We start from the raw sequence: 24,932 nt of genomic DNA on the forward strand, positions 1-24,932 counted from the left end.
TTGAAATTATTTGCCACCAAGTTCTCTTTCTGTGCTCCACAAGCCAGGAACATAAAGTTCTGTTACACAAGGATAGGCCAGAACTAAAAATCTCCAGAGGCAAAACAAGGGGACAGGGATGGGGACACACAACACAGTTTATACCTCTCTGAAAAATTAATTTTTCTTTTCCATTGAGACAATATCTTTGGGGTTTTTTGCTGGGCAATGCAGTCTGCAGGGCTATGCTGTGGCTAGCAACATACAATGCCCAGGCTATTAGCTGCTCCTTTAATTTCCAGCTTCTGCTTTTGACTAAGGAGAATGAGTACTGTCTGCCTAGCAGAGCCTGCACAGCCCACAAGCCATTTTCTGAGTTCAATTAGCACTGTCTGCACACTGCTGTGCCCCACATCGATCGCTGCTCCCCTCACACAGACCAGCCCTACAGACAACTTCTCCCATTTTCATTAGCCCTTGCTTCCTATTTTAGTCTCTGCACTTTCTCCTAAATGCACAGACCCATTCTGGGTAATGCAAGCAGACACTTATCTCCTCATAACAATTATCCCCTGTGCTGCCTCTTGGGAAGAATCATTTAATGAAGAGGACACCTTGCAATGCAAATGCTACCTGAAAACACCTGAAACACCCAGAGTGATGCTCAGACATCCAAGTCAGCTGTGTTTGACACTCACCTGCTCTGTTAATGCACCCCTTGTAACATCTTGTAAAATTAAAATGCTATTTAATACACCTGTGACTGGGATGGTCTTTTTCCAGGAGCAAAAAGATATTTCAAAGTCTATGCTGCAGTACAGATGCTCTTTCTTCTTGGTTTTTTTTTCCTCACAGATCCTTTTTCCTCATTTTGTTTCAACAAAGATTTATGTTTAGACCATTAGTGCTAGCTTGTCTTAGAGATTTCTAGCAACCACTAGCTGCAGGCAAGTTTTAAATAGACAATTATGAAAATCTGATGTAAAACAAAGTTCACAGTTCTAGTCTTTTCAGAGGCCAGAGAATAGACAATCAATGAAAAACGAGCTTATTGATCCCTTTTCACCATGATATTTTGAGGTTACACAGCAAGAAGATATAAAGAAAAATAAAAAGATAAAAAGATAAAAACACACAGGAGATTGCTAGGAGCCTCTAAGCCATTCCCAATAGAAAAAAAAATGAAACCATCTTATTAAAAGAGACCTTCTCTATACTTCAATAACACACCGTGTATAGCCTTTAAAACATATTAAAGAAAAAAAATGCAATTGAACAGATAAGCCTTGAGCACAGAAATCATTCTTTAGTACAAACCTGGGGAAATGCACTGGGGCGAACTTTGTGGAGATCCAGAAGGTCTGTGCTGCAAATCTTTCTGCTATAGGAAAAAATACAATATTCTTACACATCCAGACCAAACTTTCAGTCCAAAATGAATCATATTTTTCCTATCCTATAGCATTAATTGTAAGTGAAGATGTTCACTGAGAATATAAAAGATTTAACACAATAACAGCTTTGATTTTTTCATGTGTCAGACGAATGACATAAGAGACATTAAGTCTTTGTATTAAATTCCACAAAGTATAAATCAGGCTGAAATAGAACCAAAACTGAAACTACAGCTGAATTGAAGCTATGATAATTAATTTATGAGATAAAAGCAACCCCTTCACGTTGACAGTCTTCACTTTGCTGTAGTTTAGTTCCTAGTAATACTGACTAAACTAATCCAGCCACTCTGAACCAAAATTCAGGCTGTCCATTTCAAATTGCATCTTTGGTAATCTTTGCTAAACTTCGTCCTTCTTGCAACACTAGGACATTAAAAACCATTGAGATACAAGTCATCAAAGAGTCAAAGAAATTAAACAAATAAATAATACAGGCTGTAACAAATGGCTTTTGGGGAGCTTCCCTTTGGGGTTCCCATTTCTGACTGAATTCTTCACCCCATTTTGTGCCACCACTCCCTCTCTGCTCTCTGCAGGAGTGGTTTCTCAGGGCTGATTCAACCATGAAGTTCTGGGTGGTGGTGAAGAGTGGAAATGAAAGCATCAGAGCAAGTGAATTTTTCAGTTGAAAAGGAAAATTCACAATGCCCTGAGATGTTTAAAATTATATATCAAAACCCCCACAAGAACATTTCTGCCCTCAGAAGAGTTACATTCTATATCACCAATGGCTGAACACACTTCCTCTAACCTCTAATTGCTCAGGTCTGAGCTGCTCTGCTCTCTCTTTTTCCCCCTCACAGTACTCCCTAATCTGCTATCAGTCTCTGAAATCATCAGCACTTGCAGGTTAAAACAAACTAAAACTCCCTCAAGTATTATTAGTTATAAGGAGGAGGAAATTATTTTCAAAACCAATACCAGAACAAAAAAAACCCAACAGATAGACATCTATGTGAAACAACCTGTGACCTTACATGCAATCACAGGCACCATGGTGACAGAGAGAAAAAAAAAAGAGCATAGCAAGACCAAGTTCATCACAGTTCCCAAATGAAACCACTTATTCTGCATTTTCCAGCTTAGAAATAAAATGCAACTGTTACAACCAAATTCCCTTCCACCCCTCATGCTCGTCCATCAGTTCTGAGATGGCACAACATTCAAAGGTACCATATAATTCAATTATATTCCTCAAAAAGTTTGAGCACTCTTAGGGTTAGTCACAGTTCTGGGACACAGGCTAAGGAATTCACAGTACAGCAATAAAATGTTTCACTTTATTTTTCCTCCACACATTATCATTAATTACTGTAACAACAACTTAATAACTACTTTATGCCTCAAAGACATAGGGCAAGATTCTGTACTGCAAATTAAACCACTTGCATAAGTTAAACTTACCATGTCAAGCCTTGTTATTATAAAAGAAGAACAAATGTTAAAGCCCACCTTGGGTCTGATGCTGCTGCATTCAGTCAGCAAACTCTTGCAGTTCTTGTGGACATTCACTGCACAATCTGAAATGCACACACACACAAAAAAATCTTAATTATTCTTCTTTCCTGTCTAGGAAAAGGAATAAAGGCACACAAAGGATCTTAATTTTGGAAGAGGTGCAGAGTAAGCTCAGGTGTTGTGGCAAGCATCCTTGTTGTGCATGTTCTGGTCTTCATTTTATACCAAACCCTGGAGTTTTTTCAGTAAGACTGCACCACTGAGTGCAATTCACACATGCAAGAACCAAGAGCCACTCTGGAATGCACGAGCAGTTTTCTGCCCAACCTCCCCTCAGTGGAGCACAGCTTTCCTCATCTTTGCAAAGGCCATTACCATGTCTCTCCATCCAAAATTGATACCAATCAAGGAGGCAGCAATTCTTTGGCTCCACAGGAATAGCTGCCTTTCTGCATGGACTATTGCTGGGAGCTGCAGTAACTACAGTAAATTAAAGATCAAAACACTCTCCAGAATCATCAGAGCATTTCCAGCACCACAGCATTACCACTCTTCCAGCTGCACAAAGGAATTGTTCCCAGATACAGGAACCAAAGCAGTCCTCTCACTCAAAAGCCATAAAACTATTACTAGTGTAATAAAATCCAATCTCCTTTTTTTTTTTTCTCCTGATAATTACTTATTGAGAAAACAGGAAGGGGAACTGATAGTGCCAAATATTTTCTGCAGCCTTTCTGCCCATCTATAAAACAAGATCCTTCATCAAAAGCAAAGCAGGACACCAACAACTCAGTAAAGGACACTGGGATTTCCCTTTTGCCAGACATGCCCGTTAAATAGAACAAAACTGGAAAGATGAACACCATATCTGCTAGAGAAAAGCCAGTTTATGTTTAAAGCACAGAGGAAAAACTATTTAAGGTCCCTTCAGAACCACCCCTGCCTGGCGCCAGGACTGGGGATCTGCTTTAAGGCTCCTGGCTAAGCTAGAGAGATGCTCACTTGTGTTTTCCATAATTTCAGCAAAAGCCAGAGAACAGGTCCAAAATACTTTCTTGGCTTTAAACACAAATAAATTAATAAAAACAAGACCGAGAGAAAGACTGAGTGCACAGATCTACAAGATGCTCACATGTTACACAACTTCCCCAAGTGTGAGAAATGAACTGCAGAGTTCTGCTCCCAAGTGCCTGCCACACGAAAAAAAAAACCTCCACAAAAACTACCACCTCCCACAACTTCTCTTATTTGGGATATTCCTACTGCTACCACACCCCACGCCACAAACCAAAAGGCACCACATCTGATTTCAAATGTATGTGCCTCTGCAAATGCACGAGAAAAATCTATCAAAATTATCACTTATTAAAACTGTGTCGAGAATAACAAATATATTCATTATTTCAGCAACGGGAAGGCCTCCACCTACCACAAGGGAATGAAGAGCTTGTAAAAAGACATGCCTCAACAACAAACAAGTAGTTGACAATGGAAATCCCTTTTCTCCTGAGACAAAGAAACGAACTGTAGGACAAAAATCACTGCACAAAAGGAAATAGAGAAAATTCTCCATGACGTCAGGCTGGGTTGGCTTCAAGTGCTGCTCACAGATGGGTTCCCTTCAGGGCAGCCCCATGGATGCCCAATGTTCCTACAGCCAATGTCTTCCCACACGGTCCTGAAATCCATGTAGCTCATCTAGAATTCTGTAATATAGTCATCTAGAAATATCAAATTTCAACTAGATATTCATATTCCCCAACATTTACCCATTTTCAGTGATTGCATTCAGTAATTCTTTTCCTATCAGTGATTAGTAGGACCAATTCCACTTGAAAAGTTTAGGTTCCTTGTTAAGGTAACTGTAAAAGGGATCTCACTTAAAAACGTATTTCAATTTTAAAATCATGCCCTTGCTCTGTTAAAGATAACAGCTTGTGGCACTCTCAGTAGGCATTTTTCACTTAATCAGCTGACATATCTAATAGTGCTGTGTATGACTTCCCTCCACTGCTGAAAGGTTCTTTACACAACAGTAGAGAACATACTAGAAAACAGGAAAATGCTGCAGAAAATCCGCAGGAAACTGCAGCTGAATCCAAGGACCTGATTCTCTGTAAGACTACTTGAAATGCATTTACTTAATGATTTCAAAGTGGCATTATTTTTGCCCACATAAGAGAAAGGTGAAACCTGCCAGAAGACTGTTTTATAAGCATACCTAATTTTCTAAAACATGCTCCAGCTTCCTCTATTCAACACTCCTGCAGTGCTGAAGGGAGGCCACTCTAATTCAGGATGAGAAGGAGCTTCTGAATACCAGTGACTGTGGTTTCCTTTTAATGCACGTAAGATTTCTGCATTTATTATTATTACTCTGCATTCTTATTAAGCCTCTCTAAAAATGGTATCAGAGAACTGCAGGGGTGAAAAAAAAACAGCAAAGAGAAGAATGAGAGACATGAGAGACAGGGGACAGCAAAGAAGGGACAGGAACCTGCACACATGAAGGCTGATGTTTAAGAGCAGAAATGCACATGAAGTGCCCTTTACAGGTGTAGAGAAATAACAGATCTCTAACAGGTGTATACCAGAAATACCAGATTTCTATCTTTTCCAGTCATCCAGAGTAAAGCAGCATCAGTAAACTCAAACTGACAAAAAAATTATTTTTGTATTTACCATCAGTAGAATTTGGTCTTAATCAGATCAAGAATTTGGGAAGGTCAAAAAAAAAAAAAAACAAAAAACCAAACAAAGTAACAAAAAAAAAACCCACAAAAAAAAAAAAAAAAAAAAAAAACCAAACAAACAAACAAAAAACACCTCCACAACAAAAACAAAAATATAAAAAAACCCAAAACAAAACAAACCGGGCAGTTCTGTCAGCAAGCGCTTCCCAAACTGGAGAGGCACAGGAGATATTCCTGAGAAAGGCAGAGATAAAAACTCAGAGGACTGCAGCCAGGCTCTTCCTTGCCTTCTCCTCCCTCAATCACTCACTGAGCAGCAAGAAGATTAATTTGGCAGGGAAAAACAGACCCTCCAAAGGATTCCATCTTGATACAGACTGTGCAGAAGTGCTGCCAACACCAAAGTGCCAACACACTGAGAAGGTCCAAGGATTTGGGTCACCTTGACTGGATGGGGACAGGAGCACCACGACTACAGCTGAGGGTACCAGAGCAACTGAACCTCCCAGAGTGGAAACCGAGCAAACCCACCAGGGTTGCTCCTGGGCTTTAATCACCAGATTTGGAATTAAGGCTGAGAATTTTGGGAGCATCACATTATCTCAGATCTGCTTACTACAAGGACTGTCACTCACTTGAAGCATTTTGCAGGGGCCTGTGCCAAAGATGACCTAATGAGTGACTAAAGCAAGGACCTCAACCAGCAAAGAAATATTTAAGACTAAAAGGCTCATAAACATTAGAAAAGATCTTGTTCACGGCTGAGGGTAACAAATTTACTATCAGGTATAATAAAAAACATTTCCCTTATTAATGAGATGTTTTCCCAGTGGCTCACAGAAAGTAATTTACAACCTAGGAGCATTTTATTGGAGCCATTACAACACCCAAAAGCATCACCCTATTCACACTAGGAGAGGGCAACAAACCTGGCTGGAAAGGGGCAGGCAAAGACATTTTTTCCCCCAGCTGGAATACCTTCCAGGGGATCAGACACTGCCAATGTCCTATAAATGTCTTCCAGAATTGGATTCCAGGACAAATCTGTGACTCACCAGACATTATGAGCACTATGACCCTGACCTTTGGTCTGGAACGGTACTGCCCAATAAAATAACTCTTAAAAAGCCATTTGAAAACAACAACTCGCAGACAAAAATGCTGTGATTAATCTAACATTCTATATTGACTTTCTTTATCTCAAAGATTTCTTTGTTTATTTTTTAAATGACAGATTAAAACCAAACCACTTTAAAGTAGCTAAGTTCAAACAGGGACAAACTTTAACAGTGCTTCTAATGATACAAGGAGTTCAAGGATATTCACCACCTATGAAATCCAGCCAGCTGAAAAGAGCCAAAACAGCTTCCTTGTGAAATCAGTAATTTTAATATTTTTTTTCCTGTTTTCAATTGTCCAGTGCTTCGGGGATCAAAAAGAATCTCTTCCCTCCTTCCTCACCCTTACACCACACATGGAACTCCTCCCTCTTGAACTGACAAAGGAAACAACCCTCATATGAATGATTAACACTGAACATAAACTCTGCATGTATAAACAGAGATGTACAACACAACAGCCAAGAAACATTTCAAACCACCACAGCATTCCAGAAAAAGCAGAGCGACTGTGATAAAACTTCTCAGGAAAGAGGAGGAGTTTTATTGGAACAGGAGGAAGTTTCTGCATTGGGTAAATCCAGGTCAGGTACCCTGAGGAACTAGGAGCAGATTTCACTTTGTCCTAGTGGCTCCAGTGGTCGATGTTTACTTGTTTTCTCACTTGTCTAATTACACAGAGGCAGAAACCAAAAACTGGAAGGGTGCAAGGAGATGAGATACTTCACATTCTGAAAGAGAGACAGTCCACGCCAGAGAGCAACAGCACTAAATTATCAAGTTTCAGCCTCCCTGTTAGAGCATTCCTCTTTGTCTCCAAAACAACCTATAATTACTTGCTCACTATATCTGGTTTTATTGTCAAAATATCAGTTGGATGAAGCAGAGAGGGGGGCTGTGAGATTCCAACAGCACAAATTCTGGTGGCCACAGGGTTTTCTTTAGGCACAGAAACACATAAACAACCGATTCTTCTGGTTTTTAAACAATGCCAAGTAAAATCTGCATGTTATCCTAAAAGAAAGAGGAGTCTCAATTCAATTCTCTCACGCTGAACCCTTCCCCCAGTCTACGCTACTGAACAGAAGCAGCAACTATGACAATCATAAAAGGTATTTAAAATATTTCATAGGTAAACAGTAGGTGGAACTACAACACACAATGTCCGATGGCTCCTGTCTGAGAGCCATGTTTCACGGGTTTCTTTTATTTTACCGTGCCTAAGAGAAACTATTGATTTTATAAAATTAAACAAAAAGGACCAAATAAAAAAGCCTCCCATAAAACTTTCTTAAGAGGGGAGTGAAAAGGAACTAAGAAGCAGCCCTTTTGTCTCTTGGTGACACACCAAATATTCAAATAATATTCAGAAATTGTTCTTATTTATTAGAGCAGCAAAACCAAATATAGCAGCAGAAACATTCAGAAAGCTGTTTGTCCGAATCACTGCCTATTTCCCTGCTCCTCCTCCAAAATCCATCACCACTCCTAGCTCCTGCTGGCGTTTCCTTTCAGCACACAAAAGCTAAGCTGATACCATCTCCCGCTCCTCTCTCCAAGGAGCCAGAGATGTGGAATATTCAAAATGGGTCAGTCTTCGCAATTGTGGACAAACGGAAGTTTTCACCACTTTTTCCCCAAAGCATTTAAGGTCTCTTCACGCACATCCCAGACTTTTCTCGCTGCTGCAGCACCAGTACACACAATGTGTGTAATAACCGAGAGGACGAGGTGCGGGATATGATGATCACAAGGATGCTCAGACTCAAGCTGTGGCATAAAGAAAGCCGGTTTCACACAGGCTACAGCCGCTCGCCTCCCTGCCGCACGCAGCAACATTTTTTCACTCCTCCCGTAGCCCTTTAAAGAGCTTTCTATTATAAACACTGCATCTTTCAAGCTGCGTCCCGTCCCGCATCTAAAGCCCTGAGCTGCACAGGTCGGGAATGCGGTAAACCTGCGGGATTTGGGGCAAAGTGAAGATCAAGCCGCTGCCCCGGCCAAACGCCGGGACCCCTTGGAGCCCTCTGAGCCCCCGCTGCCCGCACAGGGACCGGGGCCGGGCGGTCCCCGCGCCGCGGCCCCGGAGAGGGGGTGCCGGTGCTCGGGGGCTCGCTAGGGCCGGGGGGAGCGGAGCCAGGGGCCGGCGGGCGCGCTGACAGCCCGGTCTCTTACCGGACTCCCCGGGGAGCCGCCGGTTCCCTCTCGGTCCCGGGAGCCGCCGCCACAGCAACAGGAAACGCCCCCGTGTCCCGGAAGGAAAAATGGGAATGAGGGTGCGCCTGCGCGCCGCGGCACGGCCGGGCAGGGTCCCGGCCCCTCAGGGACAGCGCAGGGACAGCCTGGGGCCGTGCCTTCCCCTCAGGGAGCGCACACGGACACCATTAGCCCGCGATTTCCCCTCAGGGAGAGCGCGCGAGCACCCGCAGCCCGCACGTTCCTCTCAGGGAGGGCACACGGACACCCTCAGCCCGTGTTTTCCTCTCAGGGAGGGCACACGGACACTCTTAACCCTGAACTTCTCCTTCAAGGAAGGCACTGGCCGTCCATATCCCGCTCTTACCCCTCAGGGAGGGCATGAGCATCCTTAGCCCACAAGCTTCTCTCAAGGAGGGCACACAGACATCCGTGTTTTCCCCTCAGGGACGCCATGAGCACCCGCAGCCCGTGTCCTCTCCCCAGGGAGAGCACAGGGGCACCCTTAGCTTGCTCCTTCCCTCGGGAAGAGCACACGCAGCCCTGACCCACACTTTCCCCTCAGGGAAGGCACATGGCCAGCCTTAGCCTGCCTTTTCCTTCAGGAAGGGTACAACTACCCACAGCCTCTGCCTTTCTGAGGGAGGGCACTCCTCAGGGTGGAGGGGCGCCCTCCACGCCATCCTTTGACCCCCTCTTTCCCCTCATGGAGGACACAGCCATTCCAGCTGCTCCTGCCCCTCAGGGATGGCAGAGCCTCTCAGAGCTCTTGCTTTCCCCTCAGGGAGGGCACACGTCTCCCTTGACCTGCCCTTTTCCCTCAGGGAGGGCACACAGTCCTTCCAGCACCACACTTTCCATCAGGGGAAGCAGAGCCACCCACAACCCTCACTTTCCTTCAGGGAGGGCACATGGCCACCCATAGGCTGCTGCTTTCTCCTGAAGGGAGGGCACAGGGCCCCCAACACACGTCTCCCTCAGGAGATGCATGAGCATCCTCAGCCTGTGCTTTATCCTCAGGGAGGGCACACGACCATCCATTGCCTGCTCCTTCCTCCTGCAGGTACGGCATGGCCGCCCATAGCACTTTCCCTCAGGAAGGGCACAGGGCCCCCAACCTGCATGTCCCTCTCAGGGACACCATGAGCATCCTCAACGTGCACCTTCCCCTCAGGGAGGACACATGGCTGCCCAGAAATCATGACTTCTCTGACTGAAGACGCATGGCCCCCCAAATGTGCATTTTCCCCTCAGGGAGGACACATGGCCACCGTTAGCCCACACTTTCCCCTCAGGGAGAGCACAAAATTCCTCCCAGACTGAAAAGGCCCCTAAAGGATGGGATGTGGCACCCCAGTGACACCTTCAGCATGGCACTTCATATGTGTTTGCACATTGCCTGGGACTTGAAATACATAATTTGTTATTAAAAGCCCAGTGGGATTTGCCATCGCAACGTGCTGGAGTGTTTATGAACACCCTGCCAAGGCAAAGCTGCAGTGCCTGGAGGGTTGGCAGGTGCTGGCTTCCCTATCTGCCCCTCAACAGCCAGTGCCTGCCCAGGCCTTTGTCAGTGACCCCTGCACAGACAAACGATGAGAGGAAAGGGGAATTATCTTCCCTAGCAGGAGATCCATGCACTGACTCATAGAATCAAACCGCTTGCTGGAAAAACACCTTTCCCCTGACACCAATAAGGTAGCACAGGGCTGCTGGAGTACTCAGTGCAGGCAGGAAAACTGGGAAGAGCTCACCACCCTACCTCCTCTCCCAATTTCACTCTGAAGATTTAAAATACTGATCGAAAGTTTGTCATATTTTAAATCACACATATCCTACTTGTCTGTTGAGCTTGAAAACACAACATACACAGTTACAAAACAAACTTCCCTCTCAAAATCCACCCTGCAGCCTTCCCCATGCTGCTTTGAAAGAACCTGCCACTTTTTGGGCTGGAGATGTGATGAAATCCTGCCATGGGGCCAATGTGATCTCTGGTTTCCACACTGCCACCTGATTAATCGATTTTATTTTTATCTTCATGTCATAGTTGCAAGCTTTTCCAAAATGTTCCCTTTTGTGCTGCTTCTCTACAGGACTGAGTACACTGAAGTCCCAGTTGTTTATTGGGGCCTGTCACCACTACAGAGAAATGATCATTACATAAAGCAGTTTGGGGGTAAACAGCTGGCTGTCACTTGGTGACTGATTAATCCTTAGGCACTTCAAACTTTGTGCTTTGCTGTAATATAAAAGTAAAGCATTGCAGATTGCCCAACTGCAGCTGTCATGGAGAGAACGTGCTGTGCTTGTGCGGCCTCAGGGCATCGCCACAAAATCAGTGCAAAATCTGGCACAGCAGCCAGCTCCAAGACTCCGTAGCTTACAGCTAAGGTTTGCATTGCAAAGAAGAGAAGGGTACCAGCTGTCTAATCCTGTGTAATTCTGTAAGAGCAAAAGATTTCTTCCTGAATGTGTCTCAGGTTGATTACTGTCCTTATGCATTTGTCAGCCCGAATGTACAAGATCTTGAAGTTTTATCAGGGAATGCAAGGCGCAGCATTTGGAGATGTTCCAGATCAAGGTACTACTGCCCAGAAAGAAAAAGAAAGTGAAAAGCAGAAAAGGAGAAGCACTGAGAATAGGATGTACTTTGGTTTCCTTTTCTAAGCCCACTCGAGATGGCTGAGCTAGCTCTGTGTCAGGACACTCAGCTCAGTCAGTGTTTCCTCTGCAACCAGCGCTGCAGCCGCTTTCACATTTGCTTCAGATCCTGCTCCATTGGCTCAGAACCACCTTAACCCACAGCCCGACGCAGCCGCTCTGGTTTTGCCTCTGTTTATTTGGACTCCTGTCAGTAATAGTTTATTCCAAGTGGGACTCCCAGTCCATTTATCACTGTCATCATGTTACAGCAGCCAAACGTCCTTTTCCCCCCCAAAACAGAAGAATTTTGGCAGCTGTGCCTCTCTACGGAAATGCAAAGTTCCAGGTTGTCTGCTGCTTTTCAGATTTCTCAGGACTCTGTGTGGGCTGTGAACAGAAATTTCAGGATAGAAAATCAAGTAATTCCTCCTTATCATAAGCCAAAACTATCCTTCACCTATTAGCTCATTACTGCTGCACTGGGAATCCAAAAGCAAAACACTGCAGGCACAAGTGCCGAGTGAAAGGTGCATTTCAGCCCAAATTTCAGGTCTAAACCAAAAGCTATTCTAGCCTCTCCTTGGCCACGGGTGGAGGATGTTTGCCTGACAAACTGCAGAAATCAGTGTCCTCTTCCTTTCTCATGGTGAGAAAGGAAATGGTTTTCCAAACCTCTTTCACAATGCGCCTTAAATAAATCCTGGAGACCAATTGTTACAGCAACCAGTTAGAGATCAGCCAGTGCACTGAAGCAGCCAGCAAGGGTCAGCCTAGGACAGGTGGACAGTCCAGCACAGCCTGTATTGTTCAGGAAGATTCATTAAACTGAGCACCTTCTCTCAAAGGAGTTTGTCTGAAGCCTGCCAAACTCTGGTCACAGCTATAGGTTTCCTTGGAAGAGGATGGTCAATCTGACACCCCTGTGGGGGCCTGGGCTCTGTCTTCCCTGTGAAGTAATAGAGATTGATTCGCAACTAAAGATGTAGAAATCCCACCTCTACCCCAGTGCTCAAGCTCAAGGGAAGCAATCCTCCTTCCATCTGTATTCCACAGCATATCCCTGGCTCGCCTCCATGGCACAGCCTCCTTGGAGAGCTCTCCTCCTGTCAGGGCTTCCCTGGGACTCATCTAACTCTTGTTGTATAAACTCTAGAAGCGTGTTTATAAGAGAGGATTAATTTAGGCACAGAACCTTCTCCACCCAGGATAGCAAAGGCTCAAGAGAAGCTTTCTCATTTCCAGGTGAACAATAAACCTAGGGACTCATCATTTACGTAACGGCAGAGTTTGGGTGGCCACTGTTGTCGAGATCCCTGTGTCTGCAATCATTCCTCTTTGTTTTTCATCCCTACCAGGCTCCTAACTGCACATCTGTGAGCTGCAGAGACTCTCCTGATTCTCTGCTCTCAACAGACAGCACAGCCTTCTTCTCTCCTGGGAGTCTCGTGGGGTGAGGCTAGATGGGAGGAATCAGTGGGAGAGAGAAATGAGTTACCATGTACCAGGCTATCCGAGCTGCCCACTTTCTTCACAGCTCACACACATGTTTCTAGCAGAACAATGTTTTTTTGTTCTGACTTAAATGCAGAATTCCTCCTACTGTTACTGTCTCTAATAAGAAGACCTCTCGCTCCTCCAGCTCATCACATCCATGGAAGTCACTAGACCTTTTGTGTCTACTGGACAGTGAAAAGACCTCAGGCTTGCAATCATTCTCCCATCCTTCCTCCCCCTTCAGCTTATCCCTTGCTTTAAACACCATCTTTTCCTGTTTTCCACGAGCCCGTTTTGCCTTGGACCACGTGGTGGTGCTGCAGTTAAAAATACCACGGAGGCAACAACAGCAACAGCAGCACCTGACCAGCGATGGGCAGACGGCTGGCCGGGGGCCAAGGCGTGGGGATGGTCAAATGCGAATCCACGAGGAGAAAACAAGAGGCACTGCCAAATATCCTCACATCCTGGCAGCTCTGTCAGGCTCAGGCTGAGCCTGACAGAGCTGCTCACACTTCTGAAAAGTAGGCCTGCTGCTCTGGCTCCCCGGTGGCCACGGAGCTTGCTGTCCCAGAGCTCTATCAGGGACTAGTCAGGAGACCACTCACTGCTCCGAGCTGCAGTAACGGGAGCTGCTGATATCAGCTACCAGCTCAGCAGCAGCTCGCAAAGGTTTCAGCCCAGCATCATCCAAATATAGGCACTCTCAGGCCATCAGCTGTCACACCACAAGTCCCAGCCCATCTCTCACCACAGACAGGCCATTAATTTTTATGGACATCTCAGAACCCTGTCTGATTGTTCAGCCTCAGGTCAAGCCACTGCAAAGGGAATATTACAAACCAAGCTGTGCTGCTCTGCTGCCTGCGTTAGCCTGGGCAGCCAAAAGCCAAAGGAGATGTCACAGCGTCCCAAACACAAACCAGTGCCTCAGCCACCTCAGAGTTTTTCTCCTGAACGTTCACAAGACAGAACACAGATTCCTTAGGGAAGGGCTGGAAAACAAGGTGAAAGTTACCATAACTCATATACAGTCCCTGTGTATTTATGATGGACAAGCCATGCTGAGCCACACTCTCATTTCAACAGCCAACTCCTGCTCCAGATTACAGATCTCCATAGGGTTGTCCAGAGGAGAATCACTCACACTAAATGTCCTCAGAGTTCCCAAGACCATACAGAGCATGGCTCCATGCTCATGGGTATCAAAGGCTGTCTGCATCCTCCCAGGTTAAGATATTTTTGTAAAGCAGCATGCAGTACTGCAAACAGAGCCTCTGGCTGGGAGATTCCTCACACAGGAATGACAAGGCACAACTCTGCCTCCTCCCATTAAATTTCTGTTTTCTCTAAATATCCACAGAGCTCTTATTCAGCTCCCTGCTTCTTACTTTTTGCTGTGATGCCTGAAAAATGCTCACTAATAGCCAGCTCTGTGCCCCTTTTCAGTTTCCCTCCAGCTGCCCTGAAGGGAAAATATATTTCTCACCACACATGTCCAAGGGCAATCAGTCCCTTTATGCCCCAGAAAGGCTTTACTGACCTTAAGAGCCTCTGAGAGAGCAAGCATTGCTTGAGGGTACAGGGTGGAGAAAGAGAGCAATCCTTTCATTTCCAGAAAATTTTCTCTGCCCACAGACAATCCCTTGAGAATTAAAACATTCTTCAGTGCCCTGAGTACCTGCCCCAAAGAGGAAGGACAGGGTTTGTCAGCCAAAGCCATGCCACAGTGGATGCAGTGGGAGCACAGAGGCCCATGCACGCTGGCACTACTTAGAGCTGAAAAGCAGCAGTCTTACCCATGCATATCCTGGGACGCAACATTTGACTTTTTGTTAGTTAATAGAATTTTGGATGCTCTAGAAATCCCTGTGCCCATGCACAGGGCAGATGCTGAGCTGAGACATCACTGTGGCTGTGCAAAACAGCCTAAAAGATCCAGCTACACTCAGGCAGTTGGGACATTTGTTCAGGCAAAGCAGAACTTCATGATAAAAAAGAAATTAGTAAAAGAAAAGTTGACCTAGAACCCTCCTTGGGGGAAAGGGGCAGGAAATGGTCAAGTGGCCAAAGAAAATGAGGATAAATTATTGCCAGGCAGGATTCAGAGATTGTTTAGGCTATTTAGAGAAACAACCAAGCCAGGCCAAGCAGAGTGGTGGGGTAGAGTCGAGCCAGGCAGAGAAGTGAAGCAATCCAGGGAGTGGTTTAGGCAGGAGAACAGCCTGGGCTGGAGGGCAGGCGAGGAGTGCAGGCTGGGGCAGAGCCAGGCAGTGACAGCCATACTCACTCAGGCACTGCAGACCACTTTTATTCCCAAGAGGTTTGGCACACAGTGAGCAGCTGGTGCAACTGGAGAAAACCCCTGGCACGAGCTGGTGCCCATTGATATCTTTACACCTCTCTTTTGTCTCCTTTGTCTCTTTCTCCTTCTCTCTCTCCTTGAGCTGCTCTTTGTTCTTACCCTGGAAGGAGAGAAGAACACAATTCAGTCACAGGCCTCGCACTGCCCACACGTTCCTTTCCCCCTTTCCCCACTGTACAAGTGAGCAGAGAGCTGGTGGGCAGCAGGTACACTGGGATGGCAGTGCTTCTCCCAAATGCCTTCCCAAGGCTTGGGCCAGTCCCTCTAGTCTAAGTCCATTTGTGATGAAGGGCAGGACACACTTGGCTGTCCCTCTGCAGGCTCCTCCTGCCACAAAGAGTGCTCCAGGCAGTCACCCAGCCAAGGCACTCTTCTTGCTGTGCACAACAGTGCCAAGGCAGCATAAGAGCATCCAGAACGTGCCCTGGAGCAAGGAGGGTTGGAATTCAGGGATCACTCAGTCCCACACACTACTACCACTTTAGGGGTCACAGTGCATCTGCTGACCAACATAGAGGCCTCAGCCATCCTAAAGCAATCCAGCTAACTGTTCCCTACGGTCAGATCCCCTTTTCTACTTGAAGAATTTAACAATTCCTTCCACAAATTCAACATCTCTCTCTCACCTTATCCTTCTGCCAGGATCCAGTGACTCGGCTCCGCAGGGAACTCAGACGTCGCATCACCTTTGTGCCTTTCTCTGCTTTATCGCTCTTCCCACTGTCCTCATTTCTGAAAGGAGACCCAAATAGCTTAAAAAGGGGGAAATTCACCAACCAAGCCCAGCTTAGGGAGATCACTGATGAAGTTCATTGAAGCATTACTTTAGGACCCCAAGTGTGACCTTTCCATCTCCTGGAGGATCTGGTTTGGCATCAGCCATGCTACTTATTAATGAAACACTTGCAAAGGAGCTGAGCTTTCGAACTATGTGTGCAGTTTTTGTTCAGTGCCCACTCCTGGCTGAACCCCTGCAGATACCAGTGTCCTGCACACAGGAGTAGTGGGGCAGTAGAGCTTAGATGGAGGGGACTCGAAATCAGTCTGCTCTCAGAACACAGAGTGTGTGTCACCCGCTGTCTCACTTACTCATTAGACAGGAACTCAAACCAAGTGAGGTTCTGCTGGGAAGAATCGTTGCCTTCTTGCACACAAGCTCTCTGCTTCACCCTGCAGGGAAAAGGCATCAGACACAGCAAAGAGCACAAGAGCAGAACTTCTGGGTCAGCTGAAAGGCTCATTTTCTAGATGGGTCAGGAGCATTTTTAGAGTTACCGAGGAGGCACATTAAATGCCCCTTCTCCTTGCAATTCTACCCTGGTTTCAGTGGAATAAATCAATTATTCTGGTACCCTGGGGATTTGCCCCACAAGGGACCAAATGTCCTTTTCCAGGTGTGTCTTAGGCAGACCTATGACCTCCCCACATGTCCCTGTCCCAGACACACTTACCCATGGTAATGTTTCAGCTCCTGAAGTACCTTCTGGACAATTAACCTACCAAGGATGGGCAAGAGAAAAGCAAGGGATTAGAAAATATCCTTGTACAGACATTCTGCACCCCACAAAGCCTCAGGTGATGGTTTATGACCAACTGCTCAGCTGTGCCCCAGCACGGAGTGGGATTTCCTTTGCTGTTGCATCCTCAGTAGCTCAGATACACTCAAAAATCTCCCTCCTCTCAAACGAGCAGGACTGACAATACCTACACGTGGTCTGGGGACACGTGGTCCTTCTCCAGCATCTCCAGAGCAGGGGGTTCAACACCTGGAATACAAAATGCTCTCAGCAGAGATCCTGGTTTGCTTCTGCAGAGCACCACCTTGCAATCTGTGCAACTGGACCCTGTTAATCATGCTGGGCTCCCACTCTGTCTTGACTGGTGAGGGAGAAATGCCAGGAGCTGTTAGGGAAGGAGTTTCTGCTCTTGACTGGTGAGGGAAGAGAAGGCTAGATCACTTTTCTGTGTTACTCCTCCCCTCCCCAGTCTGTGTATTTGCTGCTGAGGGTCCTGCTTGCAGTAGGGTAGGAGCTGGTACAACCCCAGAGCCCTTCCCCGTGACAGCCAGCCTCCCCTCCACTTCCCAGGCTCTGAGATCACCACATTTTTCTCCAGGGCAATCCTCACAGGTGGGACTCAAGTAGGGAGTGACCAATGCACTGGCCACAGGGAGGTTATGTGGCAATGTGTCACTGGAGATGGGCACGTCTGAGCTGAGACTGTGCTGCTAGCCAGGGCCAGACTCAGAACCAGCTTGGCTTTGTATTTCAGGAGCTCCTGGGACCACGTGGAAGGGAAAGCAGAGGCTGTCCACATTTCCGGAGCCTACAGCTCCAGTTTTTTATCTTCTTAATCGCACCTTGAACCCATTTAATGGCATAAAGTCTATACCAACCTTCCACAGCTGGAAGAGAAGTGTTGAAACTGTGAGGTATCTGAGGGGAGGCAACAGTCTCACAGGCTGATGGGACAGACTTGGACCTCAGTCTCTTCCCATTGCTGACACATTTCTGGAGAAGTAAAAAGTCACAGAAATCTTTGGTGCTTTGTGCACCAAGGGAGCCTCCATCATGGCTGATTCCTCACCCTTTCCCTCTTGTTTTGTCAGAGTTATGATGCAGGAGAACATTAGGCCCAGCTGTTTGTTGGCTCCAGGAATTCTGGAGCAAGTGACACTCGTGCCTGAAATCTTCTTAGGCACTTCTCACTTTTACTGGATGTGCAGCACCGTGATGCAATTGTCCTTTTAATATTAATTGAATCTAAAGGTATTCCCCAGAGCAAAGCAGTGTGTAAGGGGGGTGTGTGTGTGGGTGTGTGACACTGCTGTCTTCAACTACTTGACAGAGGATTAGAGAGAAGATAGGGCTAGACTCTTCTTAGAGCTGCAGTGACAGGACAAGAGGCAACAGGAAGGGAAATTCCAGCTGAATATATGGCAAAAGAGGGCTGTACTACAGTCAGCTCCCAGGGCCTTTATCCCACAAGATGGGGCAGTTTATCTGAAAAAGGCCATCCTTGCTGAGATTCCTGCAGACCTCCTGGCTCCACACTGGCATTGAAGCAGTCCAGCCTGCAGCTGACAGCTGTGTATGCTGCTTTTCTGTACCCTCAGCTTGCCCTGCTGCCCCCGTGCCCAGCCCACACTCACCACCTCCTGCAAGCTGGGGCTGGCCACGAGGTCTGGGCGCAGCGGCTCTATCTCCACTTTGATCACTGTGCCACCCCGGCTGCTGCTCCAGGCTCCCCGTTCTCCTTTGGGCAGCTGAAGGGACACATGAGGCTGGAGGCAGGACTGGCTCCTCTTCTCCACATCGTCCTGCTCTGGGTCACTGCCCAGCTCTGTGACATCCAGGCTGAACCTAATCAGGAGGCAGGAAGAAGCCTCAGAGCAGACCTGACACACTGTGCCCAGCATGGCACAGCCCCTGCAATGTCCCTGGCTGGGTGGTCCTAACAACCTCATGCAACTGGGACAAGGAGGCACCCCACAGCAGGCATGAGGGAAAGGAAATGACAGGAAGTGTCAGCCTGGACACCAAGTCCTGAGCCTGCTAAAAACAGCTTCTCTGGCTGCCACCAGTGAGTCTCCCAGCTCCCTGGTCACCCAGGATGTTTAGTGCTGATCTCTTAGCAACCCCTGAGACTGTGCAGCCACCCTGGCAGCAGCCTGTCCTGCCTGCCCCAGAGCTGCTGCCCTGTCAGCTGCCATCCAGGAAAGTCCCTCTGGGCATTTAGAAGTGGCAGATGATGGCAGATTATCGCATCACCACTGTGGCATCATGCCATAAATCCTTCTCCCACCAGGGCCCAGATTTAAGGAAGGAAAAAAATTATTTTCTAGGAAATGAGGGGTGGACCAACTCCCCCAGTGCCTCACAGTGTCCTGCACACCAAGTGCTCTTGCAGTGACAACACAGAAGCAAAATTATGGATAAAGCTCAGTGGAAAATCTTAGTCTCTGCATGGGTTCTGTCTGCAGATCACTGTCACTTCATTCCTGCTGCCACAGGCAGGCTTCAGGAAATGTTTGCTTAGGGAACAGTGGGGTATATTCCCCTTCCCTGGCCTCCTGCTCACACGTGCTTCATCACCCAGCGAGGAGACAGAACGTGTCCCTGACACCGACAGCCACTCCGTGCCACTGTTACTCATGTGCCTGTTACAGCATAAACTGTGAATGATCCATGGCACATGGGACAACAATAGGTCTGAGAACCAAAGTCTGAGCTTGATAAAGGACTGCCAAGATTTCAGGCTGAGATAATTTTAGGGTACCGTATAAGGAGGAGAGATAAAAATAGTCCTTGCTGGCTTGCACCTAAATCCCAGTCAGCTGGGAGATCAATACATTTGTCAGCAGGGAAAGCATTCCTGGAGGAACCTGGAGCTCAAGGCATTCATGTGGCAGGAGCAGAGGATGGCAGGAATGCCAGGCCTGACTCTGCTCCCAGCCAGGGCTCAGCACTGTGCTACAAACACAACCTCCTCTGCAGCCACGTGGAGGGCAGAGGGCTGGAGCACAGCACAGTGCTTGCAGGCACAGGACCCACCAAGCCAACTCACAGACAAGAAGAAAAAGGATTTGACAGAGCTCTCTTAATCCCTCTTTGAGGGGAAAAATTCCCTTTGAGCCAGAGAATGGAGGTCATCGGGGCAACTGATGCTGTTCAAGATTCCCTCCAGACAGAAAAGAGAGATCCTCTTCTCAGCCCCAACACCAGGAAAAGAGGGTCTTCCTACTTCCAAGGAGACATTAAAGCCTCTTGCTGCCCTAACACTTCCTCTTCCACATCCCACCCAACATGAGCAGTGGGTGTCCAGCTGCTCTGACAGATGCTGACAGGGAGGGAGACCACCCAGCAGTATCTGGAGCTGCAAGCATTGTGATGTTCAGCCTCACTCCTCCATTGCATTGTGTACATCAAATATCACTCACAGTCCCGCCGTACCTGCGCCTGCAGTCCACGGGTGACACAGGGCTCTCCCAGCTGTGCCTCCGGGAGGTGGACATCGATCTCACCAGTGTGGGGAAGGAATCCTGGGCCTCCTGCAGGTCCAGCTCATCGTCTGCTTCTGCAGGATGCTCAGAAGTGCTGGTCCCATCATCTGGAATGGCTGCACAGGAGCACAGGTGGCCTTTGTTCAGAAAACGACAGTCGGCCTCACCGTAACGTACTGAGCAGGAAACGGGATTGGAAAAAGCAACATCCACAGACAGTTTGCTCAGAGCCCTTGGTCTCTCTTCCAATGAGCGAAGGGCAGACACAGTCTGGGATCCTTGTTCTGGCTGTGCTGCCGTGTCTGGCGCTGTTTTGGCAGACGGCAGGCTCAGGAGTCCCAGATCTTTGTAATACTCCGTGCCATGGAGAGCAGAGTCTGAGAGGAGATCCTCCGTGCTGCTGTGCAAGTCTGCTGCTGGCACATCCAGCTCTGTGGAAGACGAGTCCTCCTGCAAAGGCAGCAGAAATCCTCAGAGAGCCTCACACTAACCCTGCAAAGGGATGCCTCCCGTGCAGAAAGTGGGGTGCAGAGCAGAACCAGACTTGCAAGTGACTTTCTAATAGTCACCCTCCCCCACAGCAACATAACCTCGTATTCCTTGACAATCTGGATCAGTACAACTTCCCCCCATTCCTACTCCACCACAAACCCCTCTGGATGTGGTGCTGACCACCCAGTTTGCTGCCCCTGGTCTCTGCCTTGCATGGTGGTAGCAGCAGGAAAGAGGACGCTTGCCTTCTCTTCAGCCATGCTGGTGCAGAAGGAATCATCCTCAGCAATCAGGGATGGGAGGAAGCTTTTGGAGGTGGGATACTCCAAGGCAGAGCTGTGGTGGTCAGTGAACTCCTGTAAGCATGGCTTGCAGTCAGACCCTGCAAGACAGAGAAGGTCTCAGCAGATAACCAGACATCTGGGAGAGATGGAAAATCAGCTGCACACCCACAGGTGACATCAGGCAGCACTGAAATGCTCCACGTGCCCTCTGCTCCTTCACAGACAGGCAGTGCCAGGCAATCTCCAGACCACAGCAGCCTTGATCCTGTAGGAACCTGCTGCAGGGATTTCCTGCCAGCAGAAACCTCATCCCTCTGCAGAAATCTCATCCCTGCAGCATGTGCAAGGGGACAGACCAGGCTTGCACTGTCCCAGCCAGACCCTCATAGGGCGTCCTATGCTGCAGAGGCTTTTTCAACAGTAAAAGAATTAAGCACATTTTGATGTTTGTTTTTGACATTATGGACCTCTGAATCAGAAATCTAGGAATAAAAATATTGACAGTGGTTTTATTTTCATCCATAAGGAATAAAGGATGCCTGGGTGGGTGGGTAGTAAAGGGTGCTGGGAGGCAATTTGGTGGCTCCAGACAACCCTGAATATGCAGAGCAATACCAGGAGCACATAATTCTCCCGGTTCTGGATCACTCCTGGATTTTCCCCAGGCAGGAGTGTGAACCTGAGTGTCCATATACCATCTGATAACTCACTGAGAAACAAACCAAGGTCTGGATGTGTTTGTGGTACAATAGATGGTCCAGCTGACTGAAGCACATTCCTGTGGAGCGAGACACACTGTAAACCTTAGCCACAATCCCTGAACCATCGCATGACTCATGGAGGCTTTTTATTCCTTCGAGACACACACAGCTGAGGCAAAGGGCTGAGGCAAAGGGAAAAAAGCCAGGCTGTTGGCTGAAGCACTGTGGTAGATCTCTGAAGATGCAGAGAACAACAGCAAGAGACTGTGAGCATCTATCCAATGGGAAAAACCAGCAGGAAACTGCTAGAAACCCATCATACTCCAGGAAAATCAAGCATAAAAACATTAATGTAAGGGAGACATTGCTAAAAAATACACTCTTGGAAAGCTTGCATCCTGCTGTGGATTATAAAGCTACACAATTCAGCCAGGAATTGCATGGTGCCAACTACAAAAAGGCAGCAAACGTGAGGGAGAGTTTGGAGGTTTGTTCCTTGGATCCTGCTGCACACTGCAGATGCCAGATTTTCTGTTTTAAGGAGCATTTGGTGTGTTCAAATGTGTGTGATGGTTTCAAGTGAAGGACTATAAATAATATTGAAAGAAAACACTTCTGAAGGCACTATTTTAATTGAGGGGTTTCTAGCTACAAGACCAGGGAAAATTTGAAACAGGCTTTCTAGCAAGGCTGTAAAATATACTTCACATGACATTTTTCATGAATAGACCAATTCTTGCCCAGGATGTCCCTGAGCTGCATCTGCAACTGGCAGAGATTTAGTGAGCTATTAAACATCACCTTTTGCTTTCCTCAGTGCACCTGGATTCAGCTTGCAATCAAAAATCAGCATTTTGAAGTGAATACACCCTTAAACCAGCACAGAATTTGGCATGAACTTGTAGCAAACAGCAGCCAAAGCTCTCAGCGAGCAGTGAAAACCACTGAAGCCCCCAAATAGGCTGGGATGATGGCTGAGGTAGAATGGATCCACGGGGAGCAACCAGGAGGTGGGGAGCATCCCAGAGAGGCCAGGACAAATGGTGCCTCCCTTCATACAAATCCAAGAAGGGAGAAAAAGGAGATTCCCTGCTCTCGCCATCCCTTCAGCACTGAACTACCCATAGGGAGAGCAGCAAAGCCCTGGGAGGCAGCAGGAGCTGACAAGGGCTGTGGCCTGACAGAGGCCAGAGCCCTGGACTGAAGGTTTAACTAAAACAAGGAGATTTTTCCTCCCAAGCAGTGTCCAGCCATCCCGTCAAGGCTACTCTGGGCCTGCACCAAGCTCCATGCAGCCCTAAAGTGGATCCCTGGAACAGAGTCAGCTCCTCGGAGGCCTGGAAAATATTCCCTGAGCTCTGCCTGTGCCATGCAGGGCTCAGGATTTGGCCAATGCATAGGCTGCAGTCAACAGACCCGGTCCAGATCCACCAAAGGACTTAAATCCTCCTCGGAGGCTTCAGACACTCGGTTCAACACGCGATAAATCAGAGCCGGGGTCGGGGCAGCGGCGCGCGGGCGGCTGCCGTGGGGACACCATTTTAGGCAATGTGTGAGCACCAGCCACGGCACTGCCGGGCTCCCTCTTCAGAGGCTGGGCTGGCACCGTGCATGGAGCCGGCGCTTGGGCAAGGGGGTGATGGAGGAGCTCATGGGGAAAAATGCCTTCAGCTGTCGGGTTGTGGGATGGTGGGCGAGGAAGTTCAAGCATGGAGCGCACATAGGAAGGAGGCAGGTCTCGGGGGCTGTGAACATCCCCATATCAATGATCAAGGTGGTTGCCAATGTGTCAGCAAGCACCCTGAGTCTCCTGTACTCTGCCCTTGAGCCTGTCTGGAAGGACCTAGGCTCCAGCATGGTGGCAAGGGGACAGGGAATCTTGGCCCCCCAGGCTCTGGCAGACAGCAGCAGTCACCTTTCCTCAGCTGAAGTTGGAGATGGGATAACAAAATGACACTTTCAAGAACAAATGCTGTTTGCTTTAGGAGAACATTAAGCAGATTAGGTATTGCAGTTGCTTAATTCGTCTCTGGCTGGAAACCATAAAAGGTTATTGCTGCAGGGAGCAGCCTCCTCAGAGGAATTCCCAGGGCAAAGCTGGAGAGGAAGCATCGCTTTCTGGGCTGGGATGGTTCCTGCACTTTGCCAGAGCTTCCCACGGGTGAAACATGATGATTCTGGGCTGCTGTGTGGGGAGGAAGGAAGCAGTGACAGGCATCCACAGCATGTGACAGTCTGGGATGGTCTCAGAGGGTTTGATGCTGTGGGGACAGCATAATGGCCACTGGGATCCCAACAGAGATTTTCCTAATTCCAATTCAGACCTCCGGTCAAACTCTCCCTCCTGTAGCTGGCTGTGCTGATTTCCCTCAGACAGGCTGGTCACTGGAGCTGCACCCACAAGTGTCACAGCAGGTGACAGCACCAGAGCAGCCAGCACTGGAACAAGCCCTGCCAGCAGTGTCCCAGTGTCCCATCCTCACCTGCCTGTCTCTTGGCTTGGTGCAGGATGCTGCATGTCCCCGAGTGACCCTGTTGCCAGGCTGGCGCTGGGAGGGGACACGTCAGAGGAAAACATGGATGTGAGCTCTGGCCACACCAGTCACATCCTCCAACATCAAACACTGTCTGTATTCCCACTGGGGAAAGACCACACCAAACACAGCAGGACAAAGGCACTGGGCAGTTCTGCTCCATGAAACAATCCCAGGAGGAAGGAAAGATGAGAACGTTTGGGCATTTCCCAGCAGTCACGGATAGAGACTGTTGGGAAACCATGAGAGCATCACAGACATGAAATAAAAATGATTCCATCTTCCCCTGCCCCACCCCTGCCCTCCTGGTCCTGCACCAGCTGCCCTTCACGTATCTTGTTGCAGGGTGTACAGAGCTATAGGGAAAAACCTCTGGAAAGCAAATGCTGAACTCCCTGTGCCAAGATGGGCTGAAGTGCAGTCCCTTGCCTGACATGGGCCCCTCATGGCCAGCCCTGGCAGCAGTGGGGATTGGCTCTGGGCAGGAGCAGGGAAGATAAGCTGTCCCACACT

The 24,932-nt window shown here is 47.9% G+C and overlaps 1 protein-coding gene across 1 annotated transcript in view; it reads right to left on the reverse strand.

The window, feature by feature from the left end:
- Positions 1–24,932, reverse strand: part of ARHGEF18 (Rho/Rac guanine nucleotide exchange factor 18) — a 48,710-nt gene that overhangs the window by 22,362 nt on the left and 1,416 nt on the right. Inside the window, exons 2-12 of the mRNA XM_053999192.1 lie at positions 21,146–21,282; positions 20,359–20,858; positions 18,558–18,768; positions 17,802–17,916; positions 17,115–17,172; positions 16,858–16,902; positions 16,496–16,576; positions 16,033–16,138; positions 15,332–15,506; positions 2,889–2,956; positions 1,297–1,360 (exon numbers count right to left, since the gene is read on the reverse strand). Of these exons, the coding sequence (XP_053855167.1) occupies positions 1,297–1,360; positions 2,889–2,956; positions 15,332–15,506; positions 16,033–16,138; positions 16,496–16,576; positions 16,858–16,902; positions 17,115–17,172; positions 17,802–17,916; positions 18,558–18,768; positions 20,359–20,858; positions 21,146–21,282 (1,560 nt within the window). The remainder of the gene's footprint in view (positions 1–1,296; positions 1,361–2,888; positions 2,957–15,331; positions 15,507–16,032; positions 16,139–16,495; positions 16,577–16,857; positions 16,903–17,114; positions 17,173–17,801; positions 17,917–18,557; positions 18,769–20,358; positions 20,859–21,145; positions 21,283–24,932) is intronic.

Source organism: Vidua macroura, chromosome 26 (genome assembly GCF_024509145.1).
Source record: "Vidua macroura isolate BioBank_ID:100142 chromosome 26, ASM2450914v1, whole genome shotgun sequence".
NCBI lineage: Eukaryota > Metazoa > Chordata > Aves > Passeriformes > Viduidae > Vidua > Vidua macroura.